Below are 26,871 nucleotides of genomic sequence, written 5' to 3'. Positions count from 1 at the left end.
AACTCACAACAAGTCAATTCACTGCACCTGACCAACTCACAACAAGTCAGCTCACTGCTCCTGACCAACTCACAACAAGTCAGCTCACTGCTACTGACCAACTCACAACAAGTCAGCTTACTGCACCTGACCAACTCACAACAAGTCAGCTGATGACATTAGGCTGCAACAAAGCAAAAACAAAATATCCTAAACAGGTTAATGCAGGGATGTTGGATTAGATTCAGGTTTATCTGTTTAACCGTCCTCAGTGTATAATTGAAGTCAAACACAGAGGGGAAGGCAGGAAAGAGCGAAAAGTAAAGACAGAGGAGTCCTGTCAAAGAGTCAACTCCTAACCTGGAGTTCTGACTCGACGCTGACAGTTTCTTTGACAGCCCACTACATTCAGCTCAACGATGGACCACTTCACTCAGGTGGAGGTGTTCAGGGGATTTGAGATTACACCCAGGATTTGACAAGTTCTTGACTCAAATTGGATCGCCTTCCAATTATTTTATCTGGCCGGCTGTTGGCCGAGACAAACACAATATTGTGACAGATTTGTGGGGGAAAATTTGTTGAAGGTTTAAGTGAGGCTTAAATTGTGTTTTTTTTTATCGTCTGACTGTGGCAGAGACGAATGGCAGCGTGTTGTTTTGGGGCTTAAGATGAACGTCTGCTGGCAGTCATTTCCCTCACTGCTTCTGAATATCAACGAACGGCAGAGTGTGCTTGCTGTGGCACCGTGTTGTGTCTCTCTGTGAAAAGGGGTATTTGATGGTTTTGACTCCTTATGACACAACATCTGAGATGCTGAAACATTTCTGTGCAGTAAACACAGATCTGTTTACATGTATCACTAATTGAGTATAAACAGCTTTGTGAATAGGAAAGCACATGTACTGTCCATATTATTTATTACATACATGTGTAATTTATCACCTCTCTGTCACCTTCTACTTTACTGACATATGAGTGTAAAACCTTGTGCTATCGCATAAGATAGCGCAGAACAATATGGCAAAATGACTACAACTCTGGCCTTTTTTTTTTCATATAAGATAATCTAAGTCTAAAACTCTGGCGTAAAAAGATCCGGGCGATATGCATTCCTTCAAGAAATGCTTGACCTTAAACTTCGTAAAGATCCAAAAGAGACAAAAATAACGTATGCTTCTGTCTGAGATTCTGACAGCTGTTCCTCTTGCTGTGCTGTAGGCTGAAATCTTCAGAGAGGGACTCTTTCTGTGCCCACTGTAGCAGAATAAAAGGAGATGGGCTCCTCTCTCATCTGGAGCTTAGAGATATAATCACTAGAGGTACCCGAGTGTGACTCAGTGCCATAACTGTAAAAGGATGCACTGTGTACAGCAGATTTGGAGCATATGTAGTATAACTTTTGCTTTATAACTCGTATTTTTACTTGTATTGATTAAAAGCCCAGAACTAGCTGCTGCTCTTAAACTATCAGCAGTAACTCTTGTGGTGAAAGGTGATGTGGAAATAAGGAATGTGCCGGGCTACGGAAACATGAGCTCACAAACACATCGCACTGCATTGTTGCCAGGCAACTTAACTTATGCAGACTTCAAATTACTGCTGCTGCTGTCAAAGTAGCATCTTGGGAGGAAAAGGCTCTGCAAAGTAAAATGTTGAGGTTCACACATTTTAGTTTGATTGCCCCCCTCAGATCGCAGCATGTAGCGTGCACTGATAAAACAACTGAGTCTCGTTACAGCAGCCAATCAGGGTCATAATGAACCATAACTCGCTGCTGGGGCTCAGACTCGTCGAGTCAGCTCAAAAGGGCACAGAAATAGGTTGTGAGATTCACTCTGAGCGGTTGTGAGGGTGCAAGAGAGCGGAAGACAGGTTATCTCCAAAATATACAACCACAATTCCTGAAAAGTTGGGAGATTGTGTAAAATGTAGATAAAAGCAGAATGCAATGGTTTGTGAATCTCATGAACCAAATTTTATTTACAATGGAACACAGTAAACATGAAAAATGTTTAACCTGAGGGATTGTACCATTTTTTATAATTTTATGGCAGCAAAACATCTCATTAAAGTCAGGACAGGTCCCTGTTTCCCACTGTGAAGCATCTCTTCTTCTTTTAACAACATCTAGGAACTGAGGAGAGCAGCTGCTGGAGGTTTTGGAGGAGAATGCTGTCCCATTTTGTCTGATATAGGATTCTGTCTGTTCACCAATCCTGGGTTGTCTTTGCTTGATGGGTCTTCAAGAAGTGTCAAATATTTGGGGAAAAAAAGTAAACTGTAAAAGAAATAAGCACAGATATGACATTTAAAAGGATTTTTTAAATGAAAAAAATGCTCTCTGTCGCCAAAAAAGTATTTGCTGAGTTTTAATAAACCCTAAAGAGTTTTTGATAAAAATATTTTTTGTATTTAAAGTTTATCTGGAATAGAAACTGAGCTGAATGTTATATTAAAAAAAACAATAATCCTTTCAAACACTGGAGTGAATTGATCAGACGTTCATATTAAGTTGTAGCCAGTAGTAAAAAAAAAAAAACAGTTTTTATTGTTTGATAAAAGAATAGATTTAGTTAAATACCAGCAAATTCCTGAATCTATCTATTACACTGTATGGATGAACGCTGAAGAAAAGAGGGATAGCGTCTACAGCTGGTTTGAACGGCTTCAAAATCCACAGTGAACTACCTGCGTTGCGTAAGCTGGGAAATTTTGCCCATGGCTGTCAGTCCTTTGACCTAAACATAATTGAAAATTTGCAGATAGACCTCAAAAGAGTAACGCATTCAAAAGCTTGCCTAAGAATCTCACATAACCAGGAGCCTTTAGAAGTAGAGCAGGCGAAAATACCACAAAGATGACCAGAAATGTTAAAAAAAGTGCCTTGATAAATGACGCAAGATGACTAAACTCTTGATTTAGACACTTTTTAACTATTACCTGCCAAAAGCAGAGAGATAAGATTTTTGCCCATGTCTGTGTGTTTGTTTGTACAATTTGCAAAACATCTCATGAATGAATTTTAATTACATTTTTCAGAAAGTAAAAAGGTAATTAAGTAATCTACAACTGGTTAACTTTTGGAGTCAACCCAATTCCAGATGGTTGCCACAGCAAAGCAATCTTACCAAACACATAAATGGCTGTAATTAATTTTACCAACATTGAATGGGATTGCTCAAAACATTTTTGTTTTCAAGGTTTCACCAAAATTACTACAACTCTGTCGTTTCTGAACATAAGATGACCTTAGTCTAAAACTCTGGCATGAAAGGCAGCGGGCGACATACATTCCTTTAGTTCATTTATAGAAGACAAGCATAAAACGGTGGCTTTGCTCAAATCATTAAAGAACCATCCCATTTTTACCAACCATCATTTTGAAATCAAGTCAAATTTTGGCAAAGGGGTGCCCAAAATTTCCGCACACCCCAACATATGTAGTTACTTTTTTTTATTGGGAGCAGGACATCCAATGTCATGCCTGACATGAGACACAGTTCCAAACACAAAAGCGTCGGCTCTCGTGATAACTTTAATGAGCTCTCTGTGGAGCCTCATTAAGGAGTCATGAGGGGTGGGAGGGGAGAGGTGGTGGTGGTGGTGGTGGGGGGGGTGTAATTGGAATGGCACACAAGTAGGAGGGGGGATTACCTGTCACAATCAGGTGGCGACAGCTCCGTTTCAAAATCCCCCAGTGTGCTCAAAGTGTAGAATGTAGTTATTAAGTGACTGCGTGTGTAATGACATTTTTCAGTGCTGCCACCGCCTGAAATGTCACAGAGAAACAGATATTAAGTTACTCTCAGAAACTGCATCGGCGCGAGTCCTCTTATCGACTTGACTGACGGCGTTGCCGATCCAATATTGAGGCTGTTTTGCGAGAAGCGCCCGCTTACAGAGAACGCGTTCCCATTCTGGCATCTTCTTGTTTATTTTCTAATTTGAGGATGAGATTGTAGCAACCTGTGTGCGGCTTTTATCAGAAATAGAAAGGAAAGGCGGGAACTTCGTATGAGCTGCAGCAAATGCAGCTGGGTTGTTTCGAGAAGCGCACGTGTTTGCAAAACTTACAATACCCCGGCCGTCTGAAACACCCCAATTTAAAAGAATAGAAGTTCAGCTAATATGTCATTTATGTGCAAATGCTTTGAGCGCGTGTGTGTGTGTTGCAAAACTAATGATCTCTCCCTACAAAGAGCCGGAGCACCATCTGCTTGTAATACACAGAGAAAATACTCTTTTTCTCTGGCACGTGTCTTGTCTGGGTTTGCCATCTCTGCCAGCGAGAAGTGCTCCTCGTCACTTCCCTTCTCTTAAATTCTCCCACATTCTCCCAGACACAGTCGTGCTGCTACAAGTTCTCAATGCAAAACGCCCGAGCATGAAACCACAGACGTGTCCTTCCTTACATCTTACCAACTTTGACCCCAATCTGTCCTCCTGTCACTTTCCTCCTCTACTCACTCATCACCTCTTTTCTCTTCTGTCTTTTTTTTTCCGCACCCTTTTCGTCCATCTCACCTCGTTTTTATTCCACCTGTCTCGTGTGTTCTCCGTATTTTTTTTAACTTCCTTTTCAGCCTCTTCGATTAAAAGAGGAGCTTTTATTTTTCCCCCGCATAAAAATTGATTCTCATTGTCCCTCCGCAGAGAATGTGGAATACACCTCAGAACAGGGATTAATGAGTAATTTGTGATTCCTTTAGCCCCTTTGAGGCTAACACCTCTTTTCTAAGTTGCTCATCTGGAAAGACAACAGAATCATTGTGTATGTATGTGTGTGTATGTGTGAGACATTAGAGAAGCGGAGGAGGAAGAAAGGAAGCCAGACACTGAAGGGAAAAAAAGAGCTCAAAAGCATTAGTTGAAAATTATGCAAATGTTTGAAACTCCCATCTTTGCTTTGGCTGCTAAGTGTGCTGTATGATATCGCTGCCGCTGCTGTGAGTGTGGGTTTGAGAGTGTACAGTATGAGGAGGTGGTGGTGGTCACAGGCTGGCAGGAAGAGTCTGCTGTGACTGGATAAGCTGTGTTTGCAGAGGTTCAGACTGAGGATACAAGACAGCACAGAAGTAATCTGCTCTTTTACAGGGATGGGACAAATCCTGCTCTGCACTGCAGGAAACACATACTTACAGGAATTATCTGCACTAAAAAAAAAGCAAATTTACATTTATAAAAAAGTGACTAAACAGAAGAGATGGTCTTTTTACAAATGAGCCTCTTTGAATTGGTCTGGTAATCATTACATTTTTATTTTTTTTGATTATTTGACAGCTAATTAAAATAGATTAACAAGTGTCAGCCCAGCAACAAACTGTTTTAAAGCAGAGAAAGCAGCCATATTCTCAGCTCCTGCTTTATGATTTAGGACTGTTGCATGTTTCACGTTCTTGCTTGAAAAAAAATTGAGCAGGTCCACATGGTTTGGACTTGCAGTAAAATAAAATTTACTCAACGCAAGTTCTGCAGCTGAAAAACCCTCTAATGAAGCTTTGAGTACCGAAACGCATGCTGCTGCTAATCCTGCTAACCGGGGATCTTTAGATTCCTTAATTTTTATTTTTCAGTGGATCAACATGGACCATAGTTTCCACTCGATAATCCTTTCAAAATAAACTACGATGACAGAAAGATGCTCGGACGCTTCGAGTCGTGTTTTCTGTCAGGGGGGGAGGTATGGCTGTTGTGTTGAAAAAAGCACAACGATTGGAAAAGTCTTATTAGGAAACAACTTGGTGTCACAACCAGGTGGTGGCGTGAAACAAACAAACAACAATTACCCTAAAAATAAACCAACATAACAAAAAAAGACAGTCCTGACAGTTGCATCAATTCATCCCATTTGCCGATTTAACTACACTTCAGATATTTGAAAACCCCTGCCCATCCCTGCCAAAGAGTCTTAATGAAGGTGCTCTTGGTTTTTAATAACTCCCGAAATGCTCTCATAAGCTTGACAAGGTTAGTTTTATGGATTCAGGTTTTACATGTCTCTATAAATGAAGCCTTTTGATGAAATGCCCTTCTTCCTTTTAAACTTTGATCGTTTGAGCCACATGCTAAACCTTGGGAGTTTCTCTATTGTTTTGTTGTAAATTCTTGTAAATTAGCACACAGACTGAAAATAGCCTCTCAGTTTCCCCCAAAACAAATAAACTGAGTCTTGTTTTAGACTTGATAGTAAAGAACTGATAGGACTACATCTATGAAGGTTTAAAATAATCTCCTGAGCCAACAAAGATTTAAAACTCTGAGCTCATTAAACAGCGAGTAGTCATTAGAAAGCCAGAAAAAAAATCTGCAATAAACCAAAGCTTTGATTCAGTCTGAAATATTCCAACAATTACTGAGAGGATTATTATGAAATTCCTTATATTTGGAGTGTTCGTACTTCCCAGAGGATGAACCCTAATCTCAGTGACTGCTCACTAATCCAGTGTCTATAAAAGCTTGGATTAGTTTGCTAATTCTTTCACTTTTCATCAAGTTTTCACCAACAGCCTAATGGTGGATGAAATGTGGTGCATTTATTGGTGCTTGAATGCAATCATTATGAGGCACCAGATCAACGTTTTTACTTGTACAAAACTTTATTTTCCGCTCAGAGTCTGTAAGCATCACCACCAACAGATTCACAGCCGTTTTGAGTCCGTACATCTTTTAGTTCCTCATTTCTTTTGTTTTGAAATTCACAGGGTTCCTTTCAGACATTCAAGTGACTGAACCACAACTGAAGAAAAAGCAATGTGCTTTTTCACGACTGAAAGCAGATAAACAGATTTCAGAGAAAGGTTTGAGTTCTTTTGATTTCTTTTGAATAGGAGAAAGCCAAATCCTTTGAGTACAGAAATAAATATAAGTAAATTAAAAAAAATCTTTATTTATTTTAAGTTTTATTGTTGTCCCTTTCTCACAGCCAAAAAGAAATCCACAAGAAAAGGATCTAGCCAATGTTTTACTACGCAGTGCAGTCCTTTTTGTTATTTCTAAAGCAAGAAAAATAATTAGAGATATCTCACAGCAGAGTAGCCTTTAACTCAGCATCATCTTGCCAAACAAATCATGTTTTCAGAGGAAAACATAATTTGTGGATTTTTGGAAAGCCCCTTAAGTACTGAGAAAAGGCTCTTTTTCTCCTGTTAGCTCCCCTGTGTCCTAATTTATGCATAAAATCAAAAAAACCTCTAATAAAAAGCTTCTCTACTTGACATTTTTTATGCCTTCTGTCTTGCACTGCTCTGTCCTTGTGGATATATTGCCAATATATATGTATACTATTCTAACTCTGTCATTATTCTGTAACTTAGCTGAGGTATTGCAGTCAGTTGAGTTCCTTAATCTAGGAAGAAGTTTTAGACCGGAAGCAAAAGTGACAGACCTAAATGTCTGTTTTTACGCAACAGTGATGCCTTTTCACTCCTAATGCTGCTCTGCACATCCTAATGATGCACACCACTGGCTTCTTATCGTTAATACTAATGTGTTTTTCTCTGAGACTCAAAGAGGTGCATAAAGACATCTGCTGAGTAAATCCTGTGCGCTTTCAATCTAAGACATCTGCTCAGGTTAGACGAGACATTTAGAGTGTTGCGATCGTACCCAATGGGATAACACCTTCTCTCAGTTACATGTTAATTACTGAGCAAAAAAAAATAAAAAAAATAACAGTTAATAGTCATAACATAACAGCAGCGTGAGTCACAAGATGTGGAGAGCAGCAAAAAAAAAAGAGAAAAGGTTTGTTCATTAGTGATCATCACACTTTCACTGTTAAAGAGACCATCAAAAATCTACAGATGATGTTTTCAGAGCAGCTCGTGTCTTATTCAGAGACGCCAAGCCTCTGATTGTCAACACGGTGGAGTCACAATGAAAGGCTTCTGTACTGATGGGAGTCTTTTCTGTTCACAGTGTAAAATAAATTCATACACTAGTTGTAGAAGAGGCTGTCAGTGCTGCAAAAATATCTCAAGATGAGAACCAGACTTAAAGGTTGGCAGAAGAAGAGGAAACTCCTTATTCGATTCTGCTCTGTTGTAGTTTCCCTTTTTCACGTTTTCTCTACCCACTTAGATATGTTCAGGGTTATCTTTGACCATTAGAAAGAAAAGCAAAATGATTTTTAATTTTGATTTAAAGTGTAAACAGAACTTTGTCTTTAGTCCTTATAAGCCAAATCTGGAAATTGGTTTGCCAGAACCTTTGCTTTAATAACTAACTGTATTGCCACCTCTCTCAATGCCACTTATGGTCAAATTTAGGCAGTATTTTTAGAAATTCTAGTCAGTTTATTTATAAAGCTCCAGTTCACAAGAAAATGTGTCTTAAGGCACAAAAGATAAAATAAAGTTCAAACCAGAAATCCAAGTTCAGATCCTATTACTGTCATATCACAGTACAGTACAATACATGCACACACAGTACAGACAGTAATTCTTTGATAAATCCAAGTCTGAGCATCAGTTTAGCACAAGGCCATGAAAAGCAGGGGTGTGGGGTGTGTTGCAGCATTATTATTACATTATTAAAGAATATAAGAATAAAAAAAACAATAAAAATTGATTCTATTAGTGCTGCATATGCTTAAATTCCATTTGAATGTTGATGTTATGACATTCTGCATATCTGGAATATAAACCAGGGCTGTCTGTGTGCAAAAATTTACAACAGCGTAAAACCCACAAAAATGTGGGCAGATGAGCATTAGGTCACAATTGCAATTTTATAGATCCTGTCTGTCCAAAATACACAGCACATTTTTTACTGTCTATGTTGAGATAAGACAGCCTGCAGTGCCAATGTGCATTTATTTGGTACTAATTCCCACATGCTCACAGCAACTGAAACATGTTCCCATGGCTATGCTTCGGCAGTTTTATTAGATGCTTGTTTTATTGTTATTTCCATCTAAAAATGCACGCTGGGTCTTTACACATTGGAATAAAAAGATTCAACACTTTGCGAAAACTTAGCACCTAATGTCAAGAGACGCAAATATGACGCTTTAGAGAGTATTAGAAAACTTGAAACTGAGAGATATTTATAAAAAAAATCCCCTCTAAATGCTAGCATACAAGCACTTCTCTGTGAGTTTCTCGTGCAGACAGATCATTTGTTGCATGGAAAGAGTTTTTTATTTGTGTACCACCAATCCCCACGGAAGCTGAGTGAGAGTCGGCGCTTCCAATTAATCTTTGATTCCGTTATCTTATTACAAGTTAATTATTCTCATCTCACGATAACAACGCTTGTTGTTGTGGTAGCAGGTTAATTTATGTTGACATCTCCGCGTTTATTTGCACACCTGCCGGCTGAATCAGAGAAATGGGGAACCGATCAACTTCTGATGTTTCTCTCCTCCGATGCTCAGGAAACTGCAGCAGTGTTCAGGTGTGTGTCCTCTCCAGCAGCTTGGGGATTCTTCAACAAGGCTGAAACTGAATAAACAATAATTCATGAGCTTTCCCCCCACAAGATGTATTAATGTATCTTATAACGAGATTATTTCTTTCTGTTATTATTATTATTATTACAACTAACTGTGTTAACTGGAGATAAAAATAACCTGTGATGCAGAGGAAATAATATCAAAAGTAGGCCTTTTCCTCCTCATGTCTCTGGTGCCACTGAAGGAGAGAGGGCTGCTAAAAGCAAACAGGCCTATCAAGTTACCATTTAAGTTGCTGTGTTAATCTGTACAGTGGTGTTAAGATGCCTCATTAAATCTGATCGTCAGAAGAGAAACGCGGCGGTATGTGCACATGGAAAAGCTGCTAATTACACTGCTGCAATTTGGCGCGTGAATGCAAAATGATCATTTTCACTGCCCCCTGCTCAGGCAACCAATCAACTTGTCAACACAACAGCCATAATCAGAGTTTGATGAGAAGTAGAGCACGCAGCAGGCATGGAACCGGGCCTATTATATTGTTTTAATGAAAACAGAGGGCGACCGAGCCTCCAGATAAGGGGGACAGCTGTAATATCTTAACGGCCCTTGCTTTGTCACGTCCACTGAAAGAAAGTAACTTCCTGCGTGGAGCTGAGAGGCTTTAAGAGCCGACACGTACTGCTTCATGCTGAATTCCTGCCTCCGAGGTGAAATGATGTAAAAAATGGGAAAACCTGCTGCCCTTCGTACTCCTGGTCTTTAGGTCTCTCTGACCACTTGCACAAAGCCGCAGAGTAATTTTCTGCCATGCTGATGGCGCAGAGCCCAGCATGGAAACATTTCCGTTGAACTACAAAAAAAGAAAAAAGAAAAAAGAAAAAAAGAATTTCATAAAAATAATAAAAAAAAGCAAAGCGCTCGCAGCCGAAATGATTTGATGTTCAGCTGTGTACACCTATAGCATCAGGTGTTCCTGATCATCTTCCTCTCCTGCTGTCCCTCCCTGTGTTTTTTAATATCCTCTGTTCATTTTTGCTTTTTTTTTCTGTCAAGCTCCCTCCCCAACACACACACACACACTCTTCTCTTTCCTTCTCCCCTGCCGTCTTCTTCTATTCTTTTGTAGTTTCAGCAGAGTACGTTTAAAAGGGCTGTTTGACGTCAGCTGGTTTACCCCCAGGTCTGACTCACAGAGCAGAGCTTATGCTTCTTATTGTTGAAGAAATAGCAGCTCTAGTGCTTTTTGGCAAAGTAACAAGATGCAACAATCAATGGAGTGCCCGGAAGTTTTGCTTAACTAAACTTAATTTGAATCTTGCACTAAACTGTTGAGTTGAAAGTAAGGAGAGAAAGGATGGAATAAAACAACCTAAACATTTGCTTGTCTTTGATGTCTTTGATTATTTTTACCCTCTCTGTGTTAAATTAGTTGATGGTTTAGATTAGTGGTTCCCAAAGCTGGTGTCAGGACCCCTTTGTGGGTCGTGAGACATCAAGTGAGGGTCCTCAGATAATCTCCATACATCAGATTAGAGGGAAAATGATCTATTTATGGTATAGTTTCACCATAATTGTTACAAAGCATAAAAATAGTGGTCATAATGAATAAACACAGTATCATAGTTGTTGAGGTGGTTTGTGTGTCATTAAGTACTCGTTTATTAAGTTTAAAGTTTTTATACTTAAACTGGTAGTATTTGGGGTTGCAAGCTTGGGCCATTTTTTATTTTGTAGGTCAGTTTGGGAACCACTAATTCAGATCATATTTTTGCAGAACTGCTTTTTTCATGAGTTAGCATTTTTCTTCTTCCTAGGAGCAAGTGGAAACTCAACCAGCAGTCACCCATTAGCCAAAAACTTGTTGCTGACTAAATTTCATCCACGATCTGATTTATTTAACTACACACTGGCGTGATTGGCGTCGCATCGCAGCAGAGGTCTGGAGGAGGTTTTGCAGGATCAGAGGCAGCGACGCTCCCTGATGTTTCTGTTTTCATTTGCAGGACTCCAGCGTCGCCAGGTAATCAGGGCAAAGTTAACTGCTCACTATTAGAGCAAAGCTAAACTTCGGCATTCCAAAGCTTAAAAGACTACAAATCTTCCCCTGGAGCGCCATCCGCTGCACGTTTTATTGATGCTTTGGGGCTCCTTGGAGTGAAACAACCTGCTGTTGTGGTATCTGTCATCCCACAGTTACACAAACAGGGACTGGCTGAAACAGCACTTGTTGTGTTAGGTTTCGACGTCGTCAAGTCATTTTCATTTTGAGCCATTCTCTCCTGATCAGCGGTGCCCCGTCTCTTTTTCTTGCTCTCCCTCTGGTCTTTGTTTGCGTTCACCGTTGGCTTCATTTTCTTTTCTTTTTTTAACTCAAGGATTTATTCTTTTTCTTTAACTTGAGGGAAACACAAAACATCTTGTCCTCGTTTCTGTCACACGTCTGTGATGAGGATAAATGAGCTTTTTCGCCTCATTTTTTATTCATTTAACATGCTTCGCTGTTACTTTGCCTCAAACCCAAGTGCATGGTTTGACTTCTAACTCTTTTAATATATTATTAATTCAATGTGAAGTAAATGACTGCGCCAGTAATGAGAATTAGTTATATATTTTTTGGAACGATTTATCTGAAAAATGCAAAAAACTAATCACTAAAGACCTTTTTTTAAAAAATGAAATAGACAAAAACCAAACAGTTTACTGTAGGGGCTCTTTCTTTTATTTCTAAAACAAGCAGTTGGTGCTTTTCTTAACATTTCCTTTCTACAGTTTTTCTGTGCCCATTTTAGTGCTTGTTGAAAACATCTCACGCTCCAACCGAATGGGCTTTTAGCTTTAAGTCCAATCTTTTCCCCCTTGCCTTTAACTTCCCCAAACCATTCCAGCTGTTAGCAAAAGTGTAGCTTGTCTTTTTTATTTTTTATTTTTGTTATTTTCATTGCTGACCTGAAGTCAGAAATGTCAGCCTGAATGCTGGACCACCTAAACACTACTCTAGTAATGACCCCCCCCCTTTTTTTTTTTTTTTTTCTGCCGGTGGAAGCAGGAGAAAACAACGCTCTGCTCGGGTCTCATATCCGTGTTCTCCCGCTGCTCTAATGGATAGTGACGGGACTGAGGGTAATTCGACCTCTGAGCTCTGCCGGAAGAATATAGTTCATCAGGATGAGATGTTGGTTGTATTCTGTCCTACGGGATTTGAACTCCCCAACATCCTGTTTCCTGATGTCCACTTTATGCTCCCAACAAACATAAAGAATCAGCTGAGGAAGCTGAGGTGGGAGGACAACTTTATCTCTCTGCCTGACATTAAAAGCTTTTTTTTCCCCACTAATTGTAATCTGTTAGATTCATTACTATTTATTTAATTAATAGTAACCTTGTGTTTTATTTTTCCTGTAAGTACAAACACAAGGTGACTCATAAAAAAATACATCCATCTGTCGCTTTTTGTCTAAAAGTCTATTTTCATGATATAAATTATTGATAATTTTGACAGAAATCCTTCGTCGCAGAGAATTCAAATCATTCCTGATAGATTTTCTTTACTGTAAGAAGCCACATTCATATTTCTCTCCTTTTATTTTTTTTTATTTTATGTGAAATCTTCAGCCTTGGTGTGAGGTAAAGAAAGTCCAAAAGCCTTTTAATTTGAAATGCAGCCAGAATAACATCTGATCCTGAGCCAAAGGAAAGTCTGTTATGTGAGGCTCACTGCGATGTGCATTCAAATGATCACCCTTTAATCCAGCCACCTACAGCCTCGGGGGAGAACGATGTGCTGTGGCATATTGACAGTGAAAACCACAATAGTAATAAACATTGCACGTATGCAATGCATTTCTTTTTATTACGTTTGCTTTTAGACTTCCCACCCCAGCCCTGGTTCACGGCTGATGACTGTAAATGCACCGCTTTGTCATATCTGCTGAATGTGAGAACGACTATTTGCATGTGTAGTCATTTGAATAAACAGAAATTATTAGCTGTTGCACAAGAGAGTTGAATTTGAAGTGAATTTTATACAAAACAGCACAATAAAGCAGGTATTATTAGACACACACACAAAAAACCAAAAAAACAGGAAATGAGTTGGACATCGTGTTTCTGTTCGGAGACATGTGTGTGAACTTCTGAACGGCAGTTTCTAAAAACAAACCGTTTGTAAGACTCCAGTAAATGAATATTTTTATTATTTCTATTTCTGGCAATTCCCTTTGCAGATTGCAGTCAGCAGACCTTCCAGAACAAGCACTATTTGTCACCACTTACCACTCACAGGAATTTAATTCTCGGCTCGCACGCTGCACAGGAAATTATCAATTTTGTACAATGTCAGATGTGAATTATTTTTCTTTTGTAATGTAAGTTTGCGTTGGTCTATATTAATCCACAAATGCTCAAGGGGCAAACTAAAAATACATCTGTAATCTGTAATGATGAATACATTGTATTTATTTTGCAGTGAGATCTTCTAAAAAGTGTGAAAAAGGTCACATTTTGAGAAGACTGCTGATTAATTTTATTTTCTTCTTCTTTTGAAGTGTATTTTCTTCGAAATTACTATCAGTCTTGTAATGAAATATGCACCAAAAAATTATAATTTTTATTCTTTCTAACATCAGACTGATACTTCAGCACTTTGTTTTAGGTAAACTCGGTCCTCTATTGAGCTTGAGCAGTTTCCTTTTCCCCTGGAGAAATCCTGATGTACACAGGAAGACATAAATTATTTTCACGACATGATTAATTACATCAGTTTGTTTGGAAAGAACTAAGAATAGAGAAGACAGAGGGGGTTATAATTTACTTTTATTGCATGTTAAAAACAAGCTTTAAAACCTTGTCAGTGTTTGACATTGTTAGCACGAGACTATGTGCCTTGTTACTGTAACTTTTTATTGCCTGCTGCCAAAGGTGAACGGGTAAGTTTATCTGTCATGTTTGCAAAATAGCTCATAAACCCCTGGATAGATTTTATTGAAAGTATCAGAAAGTAATCAGCATATTGTACAGATATTTAGCAAGAATTTAATGTGTTAGTACCTGAGAATAACAGATATTGTGCATAAAGTCATTCATGATGTTTGATCATCATCTCACCATAAGATGTCTCTCCATCCATCCATTTACTTTATTTGCGTTTCCCTTTCTGGGTCATGGGGAGCTGGTGCCTGTCTCCAGAAATCCTTGTGCAAGAGACTGGGTACTCCCTGGACAGGTCGCAAGTCCAGGGTACAAAACATCTTATGATGCTTTAAGTTTAAAACGTTGGCATGACAAATGCTGAGCAATACACATTCCTTTGACGAGTGCTAGATCTCTAATGAATATATTTTTTTAAAGTAATGCAAATGCAAAGTACTTTTTAAAATAGATCAAATAGATTTTTTAAGTTAGTCTTCTTTGTGTAAAACCTAGATTCTGTTCTCTGATCTTGATAAAAGTCTAAAAATACTTGAGAAACGGAGCACAGAATAAGGTTGAAAGACTTTTTTGGAAATAAATTGTCTCGGAAATCTTGTTTAATGATTAATAACAACAGATGCACACATGCTGCATTGTTATAAGCATATGCACAGCCTTTTAAAGGTTGTTTTTTTTAATCTTTTTTTACATTTCCATCTGTCTCTGTTACAGGAATTCTTTGGTAGAAAAAAAGAAGCACTAACAGAGATAGTGAAAACTGCAGGAGGGCTGGTGACACACTTACAGAGCTGAGGAGTTTCTTTCAGTGTACAGTCTCATGCTGGGTGGTGATGGTAATATGTTGTGGATGATGGGTAAAAAAAAAAAAAATTGTTCCAGCACAATGAAAAAAAAAAGAAAAAGTAGAGAAAGGTAATGAGTCCTGAAAATAGGTATGTTTTTTGGGAAGCTTTTTGTCAGAGGAGGTCATGGCCTTTTAACAAGATAACACGTCAAACTGTTCTCCTCGTGGGTTAGCCGCTCACTCTTGTCAAATGGCCGCATTTGCTCAGCTGCTTTTCCTCGATACTAGCTGTTTCCGTCAGGTTTGTGAAGCAGCTAGAGTACTGCAGGAATGCCGAGCTTCCAGGAAAACATACATCCTTGATGAGGCTCGTCTAAATGCAGCGACAGCTACCACCAAACGAGTCACAGGGGTAATGAGCCCCTTACAGTGTGGGGTGAAAAAAATGGATTTGCTCTCTTTAAGCTGGAGTTATGAGTCTTTAGGCTGCTTGTACATCATTGTGCACATGTGGTGTCTAGACAGATTCAAGTGTGTCACTCTCGTATGCTGGCATTGTGTTGGCTGTCATGTAAGCAGTAAAGCATGCATGCATGTGGGTTTTTTTTAAAGAGAGGGTTATTATTTATATAAAGGTCCTTTACACTTAGATGATGTGTAACAAGCTGCATTAGGAATATGAAGTGGTATGGACTTCCCGGCTCATAAGTGAGAAGCCTTTATTGGTGTGAACATTGTGTGTAAAAACGAGATGCTGAAGCACATGGAAAGTGTTAGGAGCCTTGTGAAAATAGAACAGAGAGGACCGTGGGTTGATCACAACTGATATTGTTACCTCAATATTCAACAGCAATATTGTATTATATGTCTTTCTGAAATAGTGCAGGCTTATAAAAATTGTGTGTTGTCTTCTCAGAGAGGTTACCTGCGACACTGTTATCAGTTCAGATTTGGTAAAACATCTCTATTTATCTCTGCATTAGCAGAAATCCAATTATAAATGAAACTTAATATTAATTTTATGAGATTAAGACCAATTGAAACAGCAAAGACTGTTGGTGTCGATACTCAGGTTTTCACTTTCCAGAACATACAATGCAGCTTTGACTCTAATCCCCTGTCTGTTTCACACCGATTTGCACCTTCATACATGTGATCACACATGTTTCAATTTGAAATGAGAAAGCTCCTCCGACGAGAAGTGAAGCATCTTCATAGAAACAAGAAAAGAAATCCAGTGACCTTAAAAAAATCTTTAAGCAAAGCCATTAACTTTGATGAGGGTTTGAATAGGTGGCCTTAGAAGCCGAAATATTCAGGCACTTAACATTCAGTCCACTGAAACGTTGTTTGCTGCACAAACTCAATGCAGTGACAGACTTGCACAGTTGAGTAACGAACCTGAAAAAATTAAAAGGGCAAACTGAACTGCATCGTGGCTGAAGGCTTGTCTGCATTTCTGTTCACGTTTCAGACGGGAAGGTGGAGGTGACAAAGGAGGGCCTGAAGCTCTGCACCATGGGACCTGGGAAGGTGTTTGGAGAGCTGGCTATTCTCTACAACTGCACAAGGACTGCCACTGTCAAGAGTGAGTTTTCACAGACACCCAGGACTCACACACACACACAAGCACACACTGAAATCTGTTGCCTTGGTGTCAAAGATCAGGGGTCTTTCGGGAGCCCGCTGTCACAGTAGGATCTAATCTGATCTAACACGCTGCCCATCCACCTTTGCGAGTTCTCACAGCACTTTTTAGTAAAGTGCACCGCGAGACCCCAGGTGAGTCAAGGTTTACTGCCGCTGAATGTCAAGGTTTACTGCCTCTGCTCTTTCTCGTGTCAAAGCTCCAGCTTTGAGGGCTGCAACAGTGGGTGAGTAGGTGGTCCGGCCGACTGGCAATTTGAATAGTCAGCCTGATAAGAGTAAAGAGAAGAGGCTGAGAAAGGACAGGACAGATGGTGGATTACACACATTTGAAAGCTTGTAAGATAGTGTGTCATGATGAAAAATGTGTGTTTAGGTGAGGCAGGAAATGGGAACTAGCTCAAAATGTGTGTTTGGGTGGAATAATAACTAGTCAAAAGGTGGGATGTGATGATGCCCTGTCTGCTAGGAGAAAACATTTTTTTGCGCTTCAATGCAGTTTCAATTAAGATAAATGAATGTAGGTCAGAAGTTTGAGTGAGTTGGAACAAAATAACACACTGTATCATAATTTGTAGGACCAGGTACAAGTTTTTAATACATTGTGAGCTGGTTGATGCGTCCCAGTGTTGTGTGAAAATCAATATGTGACCTTGGCATGAATGAATGCATGAGTGCCAGAGGTTCTCCTGGGCTCTAATGTGCGGGGGAGTTGAAGTGTGGAGGAAGTGAGGTCAATGATTTTATTGCTGCAAAGTTGCGTGGCCTATGTTGACCCCTCTCAAGTTCTACGAACTAGCCAAACTGACCGAACAACCATCTCCAGTTACTATGGCAACAAGTACCCACAGGGAGATAAGCCAACTCTTGTGGGATAAAATATTCCCCTTCCCAGTGGCAACAGTGTGTCTGTCTTTTTTTTTTTTTTTGCATGCGTGTATTATCCTGCTCACCCACCAGCTCATAGGCCCGTACTTCCTGCTTTTAAAAAAACTCACGATCGGAACAAGTGACGTAACTGTCTACATGTGCAGAGGTGCTTATAGTTTAACAGGGTCAGTGGTGCTGTCTCGTAGGATGACTGTCTTTAATGCATGTCGTTACACATGAACGTACCAAGGAATTCAGCTGCCACAGAGGTGATTAAAGGTGAAAGTCTCTAATGAATATCATGCAGTTAATAGTGAGCAGAGATGCTCAGCCTCCAATCAAGCAATTTAATTTGATTTGTGAATGCACCTCTGTAGGAGGATGTATTCTCAGTTGATTTCAATTACATTCCCCCATCTCCTAAGTCATATGCATGAATAATTATCTCTTGAGTATATAGATGAGGAACCTGTTTATGCAGGACTTGGAAAACTTTGTTTTTTTATTTTGTATTAACTGTGTTCAGTATTATCCCTCAATCATTTTACAGCAAATGTTTAAGTCACAAAATTAAAAAAAGATCAAATGTAAAGATAGATATTGTTGGAGGTTTTTATCAATAAAAAGGTCAGAGAAACAGTTAAGAGAAATTCTGCGCACCTCTAGAACATTATGTTAACGGCCTGCACTAACCCTGCCATGGACTCTTCTGGGATCACCCATCCCATAAGTGTTTCTGTCCCACCTCAGTCCCTACAGAGACTTCTCTTTTGTTACACAAAGTAACCCTATTAGTGCTTCTTACTGTGTCCCCTGCACAAAATCATAACTCAAACCTCTGCTGCGCCACCACATTGACCTACTTTTCATTGGGCACACTTCGGACTTCTGTGGAAAGAATAGGTTTAACCTATTTCGAGTTCAAACATCACTCTTCGAACCCGTGGTCTCTGGAGAGCATGTCCACCTGTCCTGTCTCAGTCATTCTTGAGTCACTCAGCACTGTCGCCATATGGTGATGGACAATTCTCCAGGACGAGAATTGTCCCCGCCTGCTTCCAGAAGTCTGTGGGTCAGACAGCATGGCCTCTTCGGCTGGCTGCCTCCCATCGATGATCCAACTGGTCCTCTACCAGCTTCACGTCTGACTGTGGCGATGAGGCTCTCTCTTCCTCCCTCCAGACGCTGCAGCACGACCTTGGTCCCCCCCTCCCTCCTCTCAATCTGGTCCATTTCCCACAGCAGCACGCCACCACTCCACCACAGGTGTAATGGGAAGTGGTTCTTATCTCATTGGGTGCCATGTCTTTCAATGTTTCTCAAAGCAGTAGTCCCTGAAACACAATAGGCACCATACTTTGAAATTCATTTTTTTTAAAACACTCAATAAGCTTACTTATTGATCTGGCTTATGTAGAATTTAGTGTCAAATGCTTTCTAAGCATTCTGAAAAAAGAAATAGTATGTCTTTCCTGTATTTTAGACATCTTGTTTAGCTTTTTATTGGCAAACAGTATGAAAATCACAGGTTTGAAATGAGTTTTATTCAGACAATTAAACACAGTGAATAAGCCTGCTTTCCAAATTCATCTGCACTCAAAATGGTTGAACAAAAAAAAGGACACTGTGTCAATGGCAAAAAATAAAATCAATTATAGTGGCAGACTATCTGTGGATTGTATTTTCTTTGCAGGCTGTTTATCAAACAACTAATATTAACAGATTTTTTTTGTGCATATAATTTGGAATCTGTCTTGCCTTGTGACAGACTAACAGTAAAGTCTTTTAAATTGATAAAAATATGCAAAACTACCACTCACATAAATTCATAAATGAAAGTCCAGACATAGAAGTAACGCACCATTACATGTTTTATAACATCTGTGTTGAAATGATTCTTATACTGTAATAAAACTAAGTTGAAGTGGACCATTTTAAGGGAAAACTGTGTAACACTGTGTGCAGTTACAGCTATATTGCAAAGATTATACAAAATATTCATTCAAATATTGCAAGAGTTGGTTTAATTTGTATTCATTGTTTCATTTGCATGATTGAAATTTCCCCAAGGAATTGACATAGTTTTTTCCATCTATCCTCTTTCATCTTTCTTGTGTGAGCACTTTGCTTGCATCTCAGGAGAATAAAATCCCTTAAAATAAGTTATACATGAATCTTGAGTCGCACTTTCTCCCAGGCAGTGTAGTGCCTCCAGCAGACTCCTACAATCAATATGTTAGGTTTAGTTTCTAGACACAGACACTTAAGTGTGAAGCTATGGCCTCATTTGGGGGTTTGGCTCGGCCGGTATCAGCAAATGAGGGAAGGTTTTATTCGCCGCTTGAAAATTTCCCAAGACCCTACAGGAAAACTTCCTCTGCCATCAAATCCATACAGTATTATTTACGCATGACAGCACTTGGGGACACTCTGGCTGGAGAAGAAAGAGGAAGAGGAAGAAGGTAGGAGTGGGAGACAAAGTGGAAAGACGATAACAGTGGAGCGGTGACAGCAAAATGAGAGAGAAACGTCAAGGGTCTGGAGACAAAAATTGTTTTATTTTGTCTGGAAACAAGAGACAGGGACAGTCACCTTTTGCTGCAAAGAAAAATAAAACTTTATAAGATCAAAATACCAGAATATATTGAAGACCTTGGCAGCATATCAAAATATCATTCAGCATGGTGCCACACAAAGCTGTGCCACAATAAAAGTGTTCTTTTTTTTCACCTGTTGGAATACCAATACAAACATGGTTGTTATGGCTCTGGTCATTTATTGGCTTATATACACTAAATGGATAGGAAGGTGCTAATTTTGCATTCAATATTGTTGCAAAATAATAAAATAAAAAAAAATACTTCTGAGTAATAAATGTGGAGTGAATTGTTTGTTATTCATCAGTTTGCCTCTAACCTTGCAGCCCTCTGTGTTATGAATATCTCTGCGATACTATCTTTTTGAACAGCTTTGCAGTCGGTATAAGCTGAGAGAGGGTTTTTATAATAAATGTAAATGAGACCTGAAACCTGAATAAATGTCAAGGCGTGTTTGCAAACCAGCTTTATGGAACTGGCAAGTATCTACATTTGTCCAAAAATAAAAAAACTCAGTTATGTTCTGTTTTCTTTTAAAGTTCATTTAACCTTGTAGTAACTGCAGATGCCACAGAGCCAGCCCTTTATCACTTTTATGGAATCCGTTTTTCAGTTAGGCCTGCTAATGGCGCGTCACTAATTTTCTATGTGCATAAATAACCTTACAGTGTTGAGATGCTGAACGGGAATTTCTAGTAATCTAGTGCAATGATTCCCAAAGTTGGGGACGGGACCCCAGTGTGGGTCACTCAACACCAAGTAGGGGTCCTTAGATAATCTCCAGACATCAGCTTACAATAAAAAACTTAGTTTTTATGCTGTGTTTGCACCATAATTGTTACAAAAACTTGAAATACAAGTCCACAAATTGATTAAAAGTATAGCATAATGGATATTAAGACTGTTTGTGTTGTCATTATGTCTTTATTTATAAGAATCTTTAGCATTTTCGGATGTTTAAACAGCCAACAGTTGGGGTCACACACCTTTGTCACTATTATTTTATGGGTCGGAAGCTGAAAAGTTTGGGAACCACTGATCTAGTGGGTTCTGTTGTTAAAACAGCAGACAGAGATGGCCGAGCTACATGTTTTTCGAATGGAATCCTCAAAGTAAATGGCTTATGACACGCTGCTGCGTGATGCGCATCACTGTGGATGCAGAGGTGAGGTTACACAGTGCTGACTAAAAGTTCTTGCGTATCACCTGCTCTGCACCACTAGTGCCTATAAATACACAGGATTCCAGAACATGGCACACACGCACACACACACAGAATTTGTTCAGTCGCGGCGTGTATAAATGAGTGTCGGGAACCTGGCATTATTTTTGGAACAGCGATCTTTAAGGAAGCAATGTCACTTCCAGTCACTACAAACGTAACCAGTGAGAGAAATTATCAGCAGTCTCCATCTTAATGGCAGCTGTTGGAAAAAGCCCGTCCCGGTCTGGGAGACATCAGTTCTCACCCGAGGGTCTTGTCTCATGCGCATGAGCTTTTTAATTTATTACTACAGTAAATTACTTTTCAAACAATAACAATATCATGAGTCATGCTGAGCCGTACCAGGCACCGTTTAAAAAGGAGATCTGGGTACGGTGTGTTCGAAAGAGACCGTTAGTTTATTGGTGGGTATTTCCCAGCAGCAGGACACACACACATTTACACACACTCATAGCCCATTTTCTGTCTGCCTGCGTCACTCACTCTTTTATCCACGTAGAAATATTTGTGCAGCACAAGAAGTTTTGGCAAATAAATGACAAATTTGAACTAGCCTCAGGGTTTTACACAGACACATTTCCTCTCATTCTTACACATTTGAGTCCCCCCTTTAATGAAGTTTTAAGATATTGGGAAAACAAGCATTATAAACTTACAGAAATGTGAAAGTTTTCAACTGTGGATTATTGTATTACTTACCTCATATTCACAATGGAGTAAAACAAGATACTTTTGATGCTTTCTTTTCTTTTTTATCACATTTACCAACTTACTGTTGGAAGAGTTTCAACTAATTCAAAAACCAGGACTCAGATTTGCCTGTCCTATTTTTCGTCTGGATTATAGAATCCCTGTGGGAGGTCTGTGCACCCCCAGAGAATACATCTGCTGTTGCTAGATGGTACTTGGAAATACTACAAAACTGGGTTAACTTGTGAGAATACTGCATGTCCAGATACATGTATGTAGATGAAAAACAAACACTAAAATAGAGTTACAAATTGAATATTTTTTCTTTTAGCTCTACAGCACAGGGGCAAACACATACTTTGTTTTAAAACTACTGAGAAGTAACACAGGGGGACTGCAGCAAAAATAAAGAGAATGCATCAATATTTGTTTTATCATTGCATCACAGCCCTCTGACTATTAACTGAGTTGAACTGTGAGATGCCTAAAGATTCCCAACCCATAAGATTTAGACTAAGATCATCCTAAGCTGTGAAAATGTAGAATTAAAGCAGTTTTACTCAAACTTTGAAAATAATGTTATGTTACTGGCTGCCTTTTGGCTGTGGGCAATAATAAAATTAGTATTAAATATCATCAGTTTGTTGTTTTTTTAAAAAAAGAAACTGTGATCCTCATACTGGATTTCTTCACATCTATCAGAAATGTGGGGTTATATCAGCCTAAAGCGGTGGTGGCCACCATAAAAGTATGAGAAAGAAATCTTGATAAAAGTGAAACAGATTTTATTACCAACTTTAAATGAAAATCAAGTCAAGTCTGGAAAACAAACAAAGGCTAGTTTAGTTAATAAATCTAACTAAAAAAAAGAAACCAGATTAAAAAACTAATCTAAAAAAAAAAGGAAAAACAAAACACTTTTCTTCTTGATAGGAATAGCAGCGCCAGGCTATCGCCAGCTTAAACACCCTGAAAACACTTTTATCTCCAAAAGAGACAAAACCAACTCTTGCTCACAAAAGGAACTATACAACTGCCACAACCCCACTCCAAAACCTGCCAAATGGCCCACTGCCGATGTGAGGAGCTTCTTTCCAAGCTTTAATTCTCTACTCCTGATGAGCAGAGAGGAGTCAGCTGAGTCAGGAGGACCTGGCACCTGAAAGCCACAGAGAAAGAAGAGTAGACACGCACTACACCATTTGACACACACATATGCCAACCAGACTGTGTTTGTACATCATGTGCTCGGTTATTCATCTCAGATTAACATTCTCACAATGATCTTAAATATTGACATTTGTCCTTTGACTCTCAGTGAACTCCTAAAGAAAGATTGTTAGTCGTCTCTAAGAACAGCCAACCAAACTATGAGTACCGTAAATCTGTCCTTTAAGATGAAGAGCCTCATTTTTCCAAGTATGTTTGCTGGCCTGTGGGACTCTGCTTCATGAACAGGTGATTCATGAATACAGAGCTCCACACTTTACTGCCAGGAGTTTAAAGCCTGCCTACTTGTTCAAATTACTATGATTGTTCCACAGCACCAGCTGAACTCAATTACCCTGTTCACCTATTAAGTTATTTTCAACTTAAAATACAATGAAGGCTTTAGAAAACAAAACAAAAAAAAAATCACATCTGTATGTGTCAGTCCTATGATAACATTTCAATCTGAACATTTTAAAAGCACACACAGACCTGATGTTGTGCAGCGTCAAGCAAATCAGCCAAGCTTTAAAAGTAACTAAAATGGACCCATGCTGGAGTTTTCACATTGAAAAGTTAAAAAAAAAAATGTCATTCACATGACAGAGCAGAGTCCTAAGATTATGACCCTGATACACGTCAAAGAGGGAAAGAACAGACAAAGATTAAGGAAAGATAACAAATATCAGATAGAAATTAATCTTTGGTGTGAGAAGCCTTTGTGGTATTCCCTGGTGAGGTACTGATGTTAACAAACAACTGCTAATGGATACACAGCTGCAAGTCGTTTTTGAATAAAATAAAATAGATAGAAATGAAAACCTGTTATCTGCATTTTCATGAATGCTGCATTCAGATTAGACTCTACCCCTACAGGCAGCATAAAGCAAACAGATAGCAGATGGTAATGCAAACTCGGGGTGTTTTTTGGACTCCTTTATTCATTTTAACAAGTAAGTCAATAATGTTGTGACAGACAGATTTCACCAGAGGCCATTACTGATGTGTTTATCATTGCTTTTAGCACCTCTCGCTGGACTTTGTCACCTCCTTTATATTCACACTTACTCACCTACAATTAGTTGGAAACACAACAGCTACTACTGGAGTGAAAAAGGAGCACATTTAGGCCATCTCCACATGGGAGTGGGAGGTTTTTTTTTCATTTGTGTTTCTAAAAGTATCCTTGTAAACGCAACATCATTTCTACAAATGTTTTCATCCACACAGTAATGCAAAGAAACGACTCAAAATGCTGTAGTGACTATGCCAGGCCTGTATGTGGTGCTGTAACGCTGCCATAAACAAACACACTAGGAACAAGAAACGAGACATGGAGAGTGCACATAAACTGTAAACATGACATGAAGAAAAAAACAAGGATGGTGAATACAAGAGCAAGAACCAAATTCATTTTGTGGACTGACGAAATTAGAAATTAGAACTACTGAAACGACAAGACCGTAAAAGTTCAGAACAGTGACTGTTGACTGGGAGTTGTGTTTGTCCAAATACGTGGACATAATGGACGCTTTTTAGGCACAGTACACAACGAGGGACAGTATTTTACTCATGATGTTCAAACCATATTGGGGTAGACTCTTTATGCAAAAGTGACTTTTTTATTTTTTATTCACATTCTACCACATTTTTTAAATGTATTCCTGCATATTGTGTTTTTTAATGCAATATTTGTTTTTTTTGTACTGTTGACAGAAAATATTTAATAAAGTGAATAAAAACCATTTAGTTTTAGATTATTTGGTGTAATAATAAGATGTTTTTCCTTAACTCAATTGAAGGCAAAGCTCTGCAGTATATCTGTCATGCTGCAGATTTTATTTCTTCAGTTTCTAGCGTTTTATTGTATTTTAGGTGTGCAAATGCGTAGTATAAAAAAGCCGACTAAAAATAGCATATATCATGGTATCACTGGCAGATTTTTAAGCAGCATCGTTCTGGAGACTTCTCAGAACAATCCTTGTGACAGAATGATAGCTTAGCTGCGTAACAATTCTTCCTTCCGCCGTGAGTGAGCAAACAGTTGTCTTTCTAATCAGTTTGAGAGAGGAAACTGTGCGCGTGAGCGTGCATCGAAATGTTAATGTGCGCGCAGCAGGCGGTGTCTGCACTGCCTCAAGAATCCCCCTGTCCACCGTGAGTGAGGCTTGTTTGGCAGAAAGAGAGAAGTTACAGGTGTGACGTCTTGGAAAACCAGGCACCGAGTTAAACACGATGACTGGTGCCGAAGACAGAGAATAGCAGCTTTTGTTATGTTTAAATAATAAAACACGCAGCTTGTCGGACTGTCTGTGTGCCCATTTTTTTTTTCTTTTTCTTCACTTTTGTTCACTGGCGAGAAATCTTGTCCATTCTCCTCAGCAAATATTTAATATTTATTCTCCTATGACGTATCTCCGTCATATATGCAGCTTAATGTAAAGTTCATTCAGAATGTTTCATTTTAACATCTTCAGTGAGGGGAATCTGATCCTTTCTTCCACGGCTTTAGTTTGCAAGGCACAGTTTGCCAAGCACAAATTATTTTAGAGAGGGAATAAACAGCAAAAAAAGAAAGCGGTGTGTTTTTGTTGTGATTAAATTTAGGTGAATTTAACTGGTCAATGTGCGCTCTTAACAAAAGCCATTACTTTCATGACCATTTCAATCTGCACTTCAAAGTTTCCTGCAAACTGAGTTAAAAGTTAAAACACTAACAAAGCTGCACACAACCACATGATTTGTAATGAAAAAAAAAACTAGCAAGTGCTTACTTTATCTTTTAATTACTTTAATTATTAAAGACTGTTAATTGGGTTATTTGGAGCTGCTTTGAACCAGTGGTAGAGAGGTTACTCAATCCGAGGATTTGGGGTTTGATTGCAGCTTGTCAACTTGTCCTTGAGCAAAACACTGAACCCCCTACTGCCCCCCCCATGGGAATGACTTGAATGAGATGAATATTAAAATGCTGTATATAGACTCTAAAAATATATTAGAGAACCACTGGATGAGTGTTTGTGTTCATGGGTGAATGAGAGACATGAAGTAAATTGATTTACAAAACCTGGATGAGGTTCAAAAGGTGCGTTATAAGTGCGGGCCATTTTAATAACGACTGCACGTATAGACAAATTTTGCCTCCAGGGAAATGGCTCTGACTAGCTGTGGGTTTAATGCACACGCCGGTTTGATGACACACTTGAAGCATTCGGCTCCTCACTTGGTCCTGTTCCTGAAGAATGTTTAGGCTGGATAGACGCTCTGCTCCATTTTCTTTAGTTAGCACATCCCAGCAGAATGCATAAACAGGTTAGTGGATCAGACTGCTAGGCTTTCTGCAAACTGGGTGAAACCGATGTGGATGTTATGTGGTCACACATTAAATTAAATTAAATTAAAGGCCTAGCATTTCTTGTAGGACTCCATAACCCTCGCTGCCTTCCATGCCAGAGATTTAAACAAACATCATCTTATGTTGAGAAGGGACAGAGTTGTAGTCCTTTTCTTTAAACCCCGTAAGTGACGTTATTCACAATCT

General features: G+C 39.1%; 1 protein-coding gene across 1 annotated transcript in view; it reads left to right on the top strand.

The window, feature by feature from the left end:
- LOC108242381 (cGMP-dependent protein kinase 1) overlaps positions 1-26,871 on the top strand; it is an 88,854-nt gene that overhangs the window by 13,745 nt on the left and 48,238 nt on the right. The window contains exon 3 of the mRNA XM_017427173.3: positions 16,567-16,680. Coding sequence (XP_017282662.1) covers positions 16,567-16,680 — 114 coding nt within the window. The remainder of the gene's footprint in view (positions 1-16,566; positions 16,681-26,871) is intronic.

Source organism: Kryptolebias marmoratus, linkage group LG22 (genome assembly GCF_001649575.2).
Source record: "Kryptolebias marmoratus isolate JLee-2015 linkage group LG22, ASM164957v2, whole genome shotgun sequence".
Classification (NCBI taxonomy): Eukaryota; Metazoa; Chordata; class Actinopteri; order Cyprinodontiformes; family Rivulidae; genus Kryptolebias; species Kryptolebias marmoratus.
Note: the sequence above shows the minus strand (reverse complement) of the source record. Positions and strands in the feature narration are given on the sequence as shown.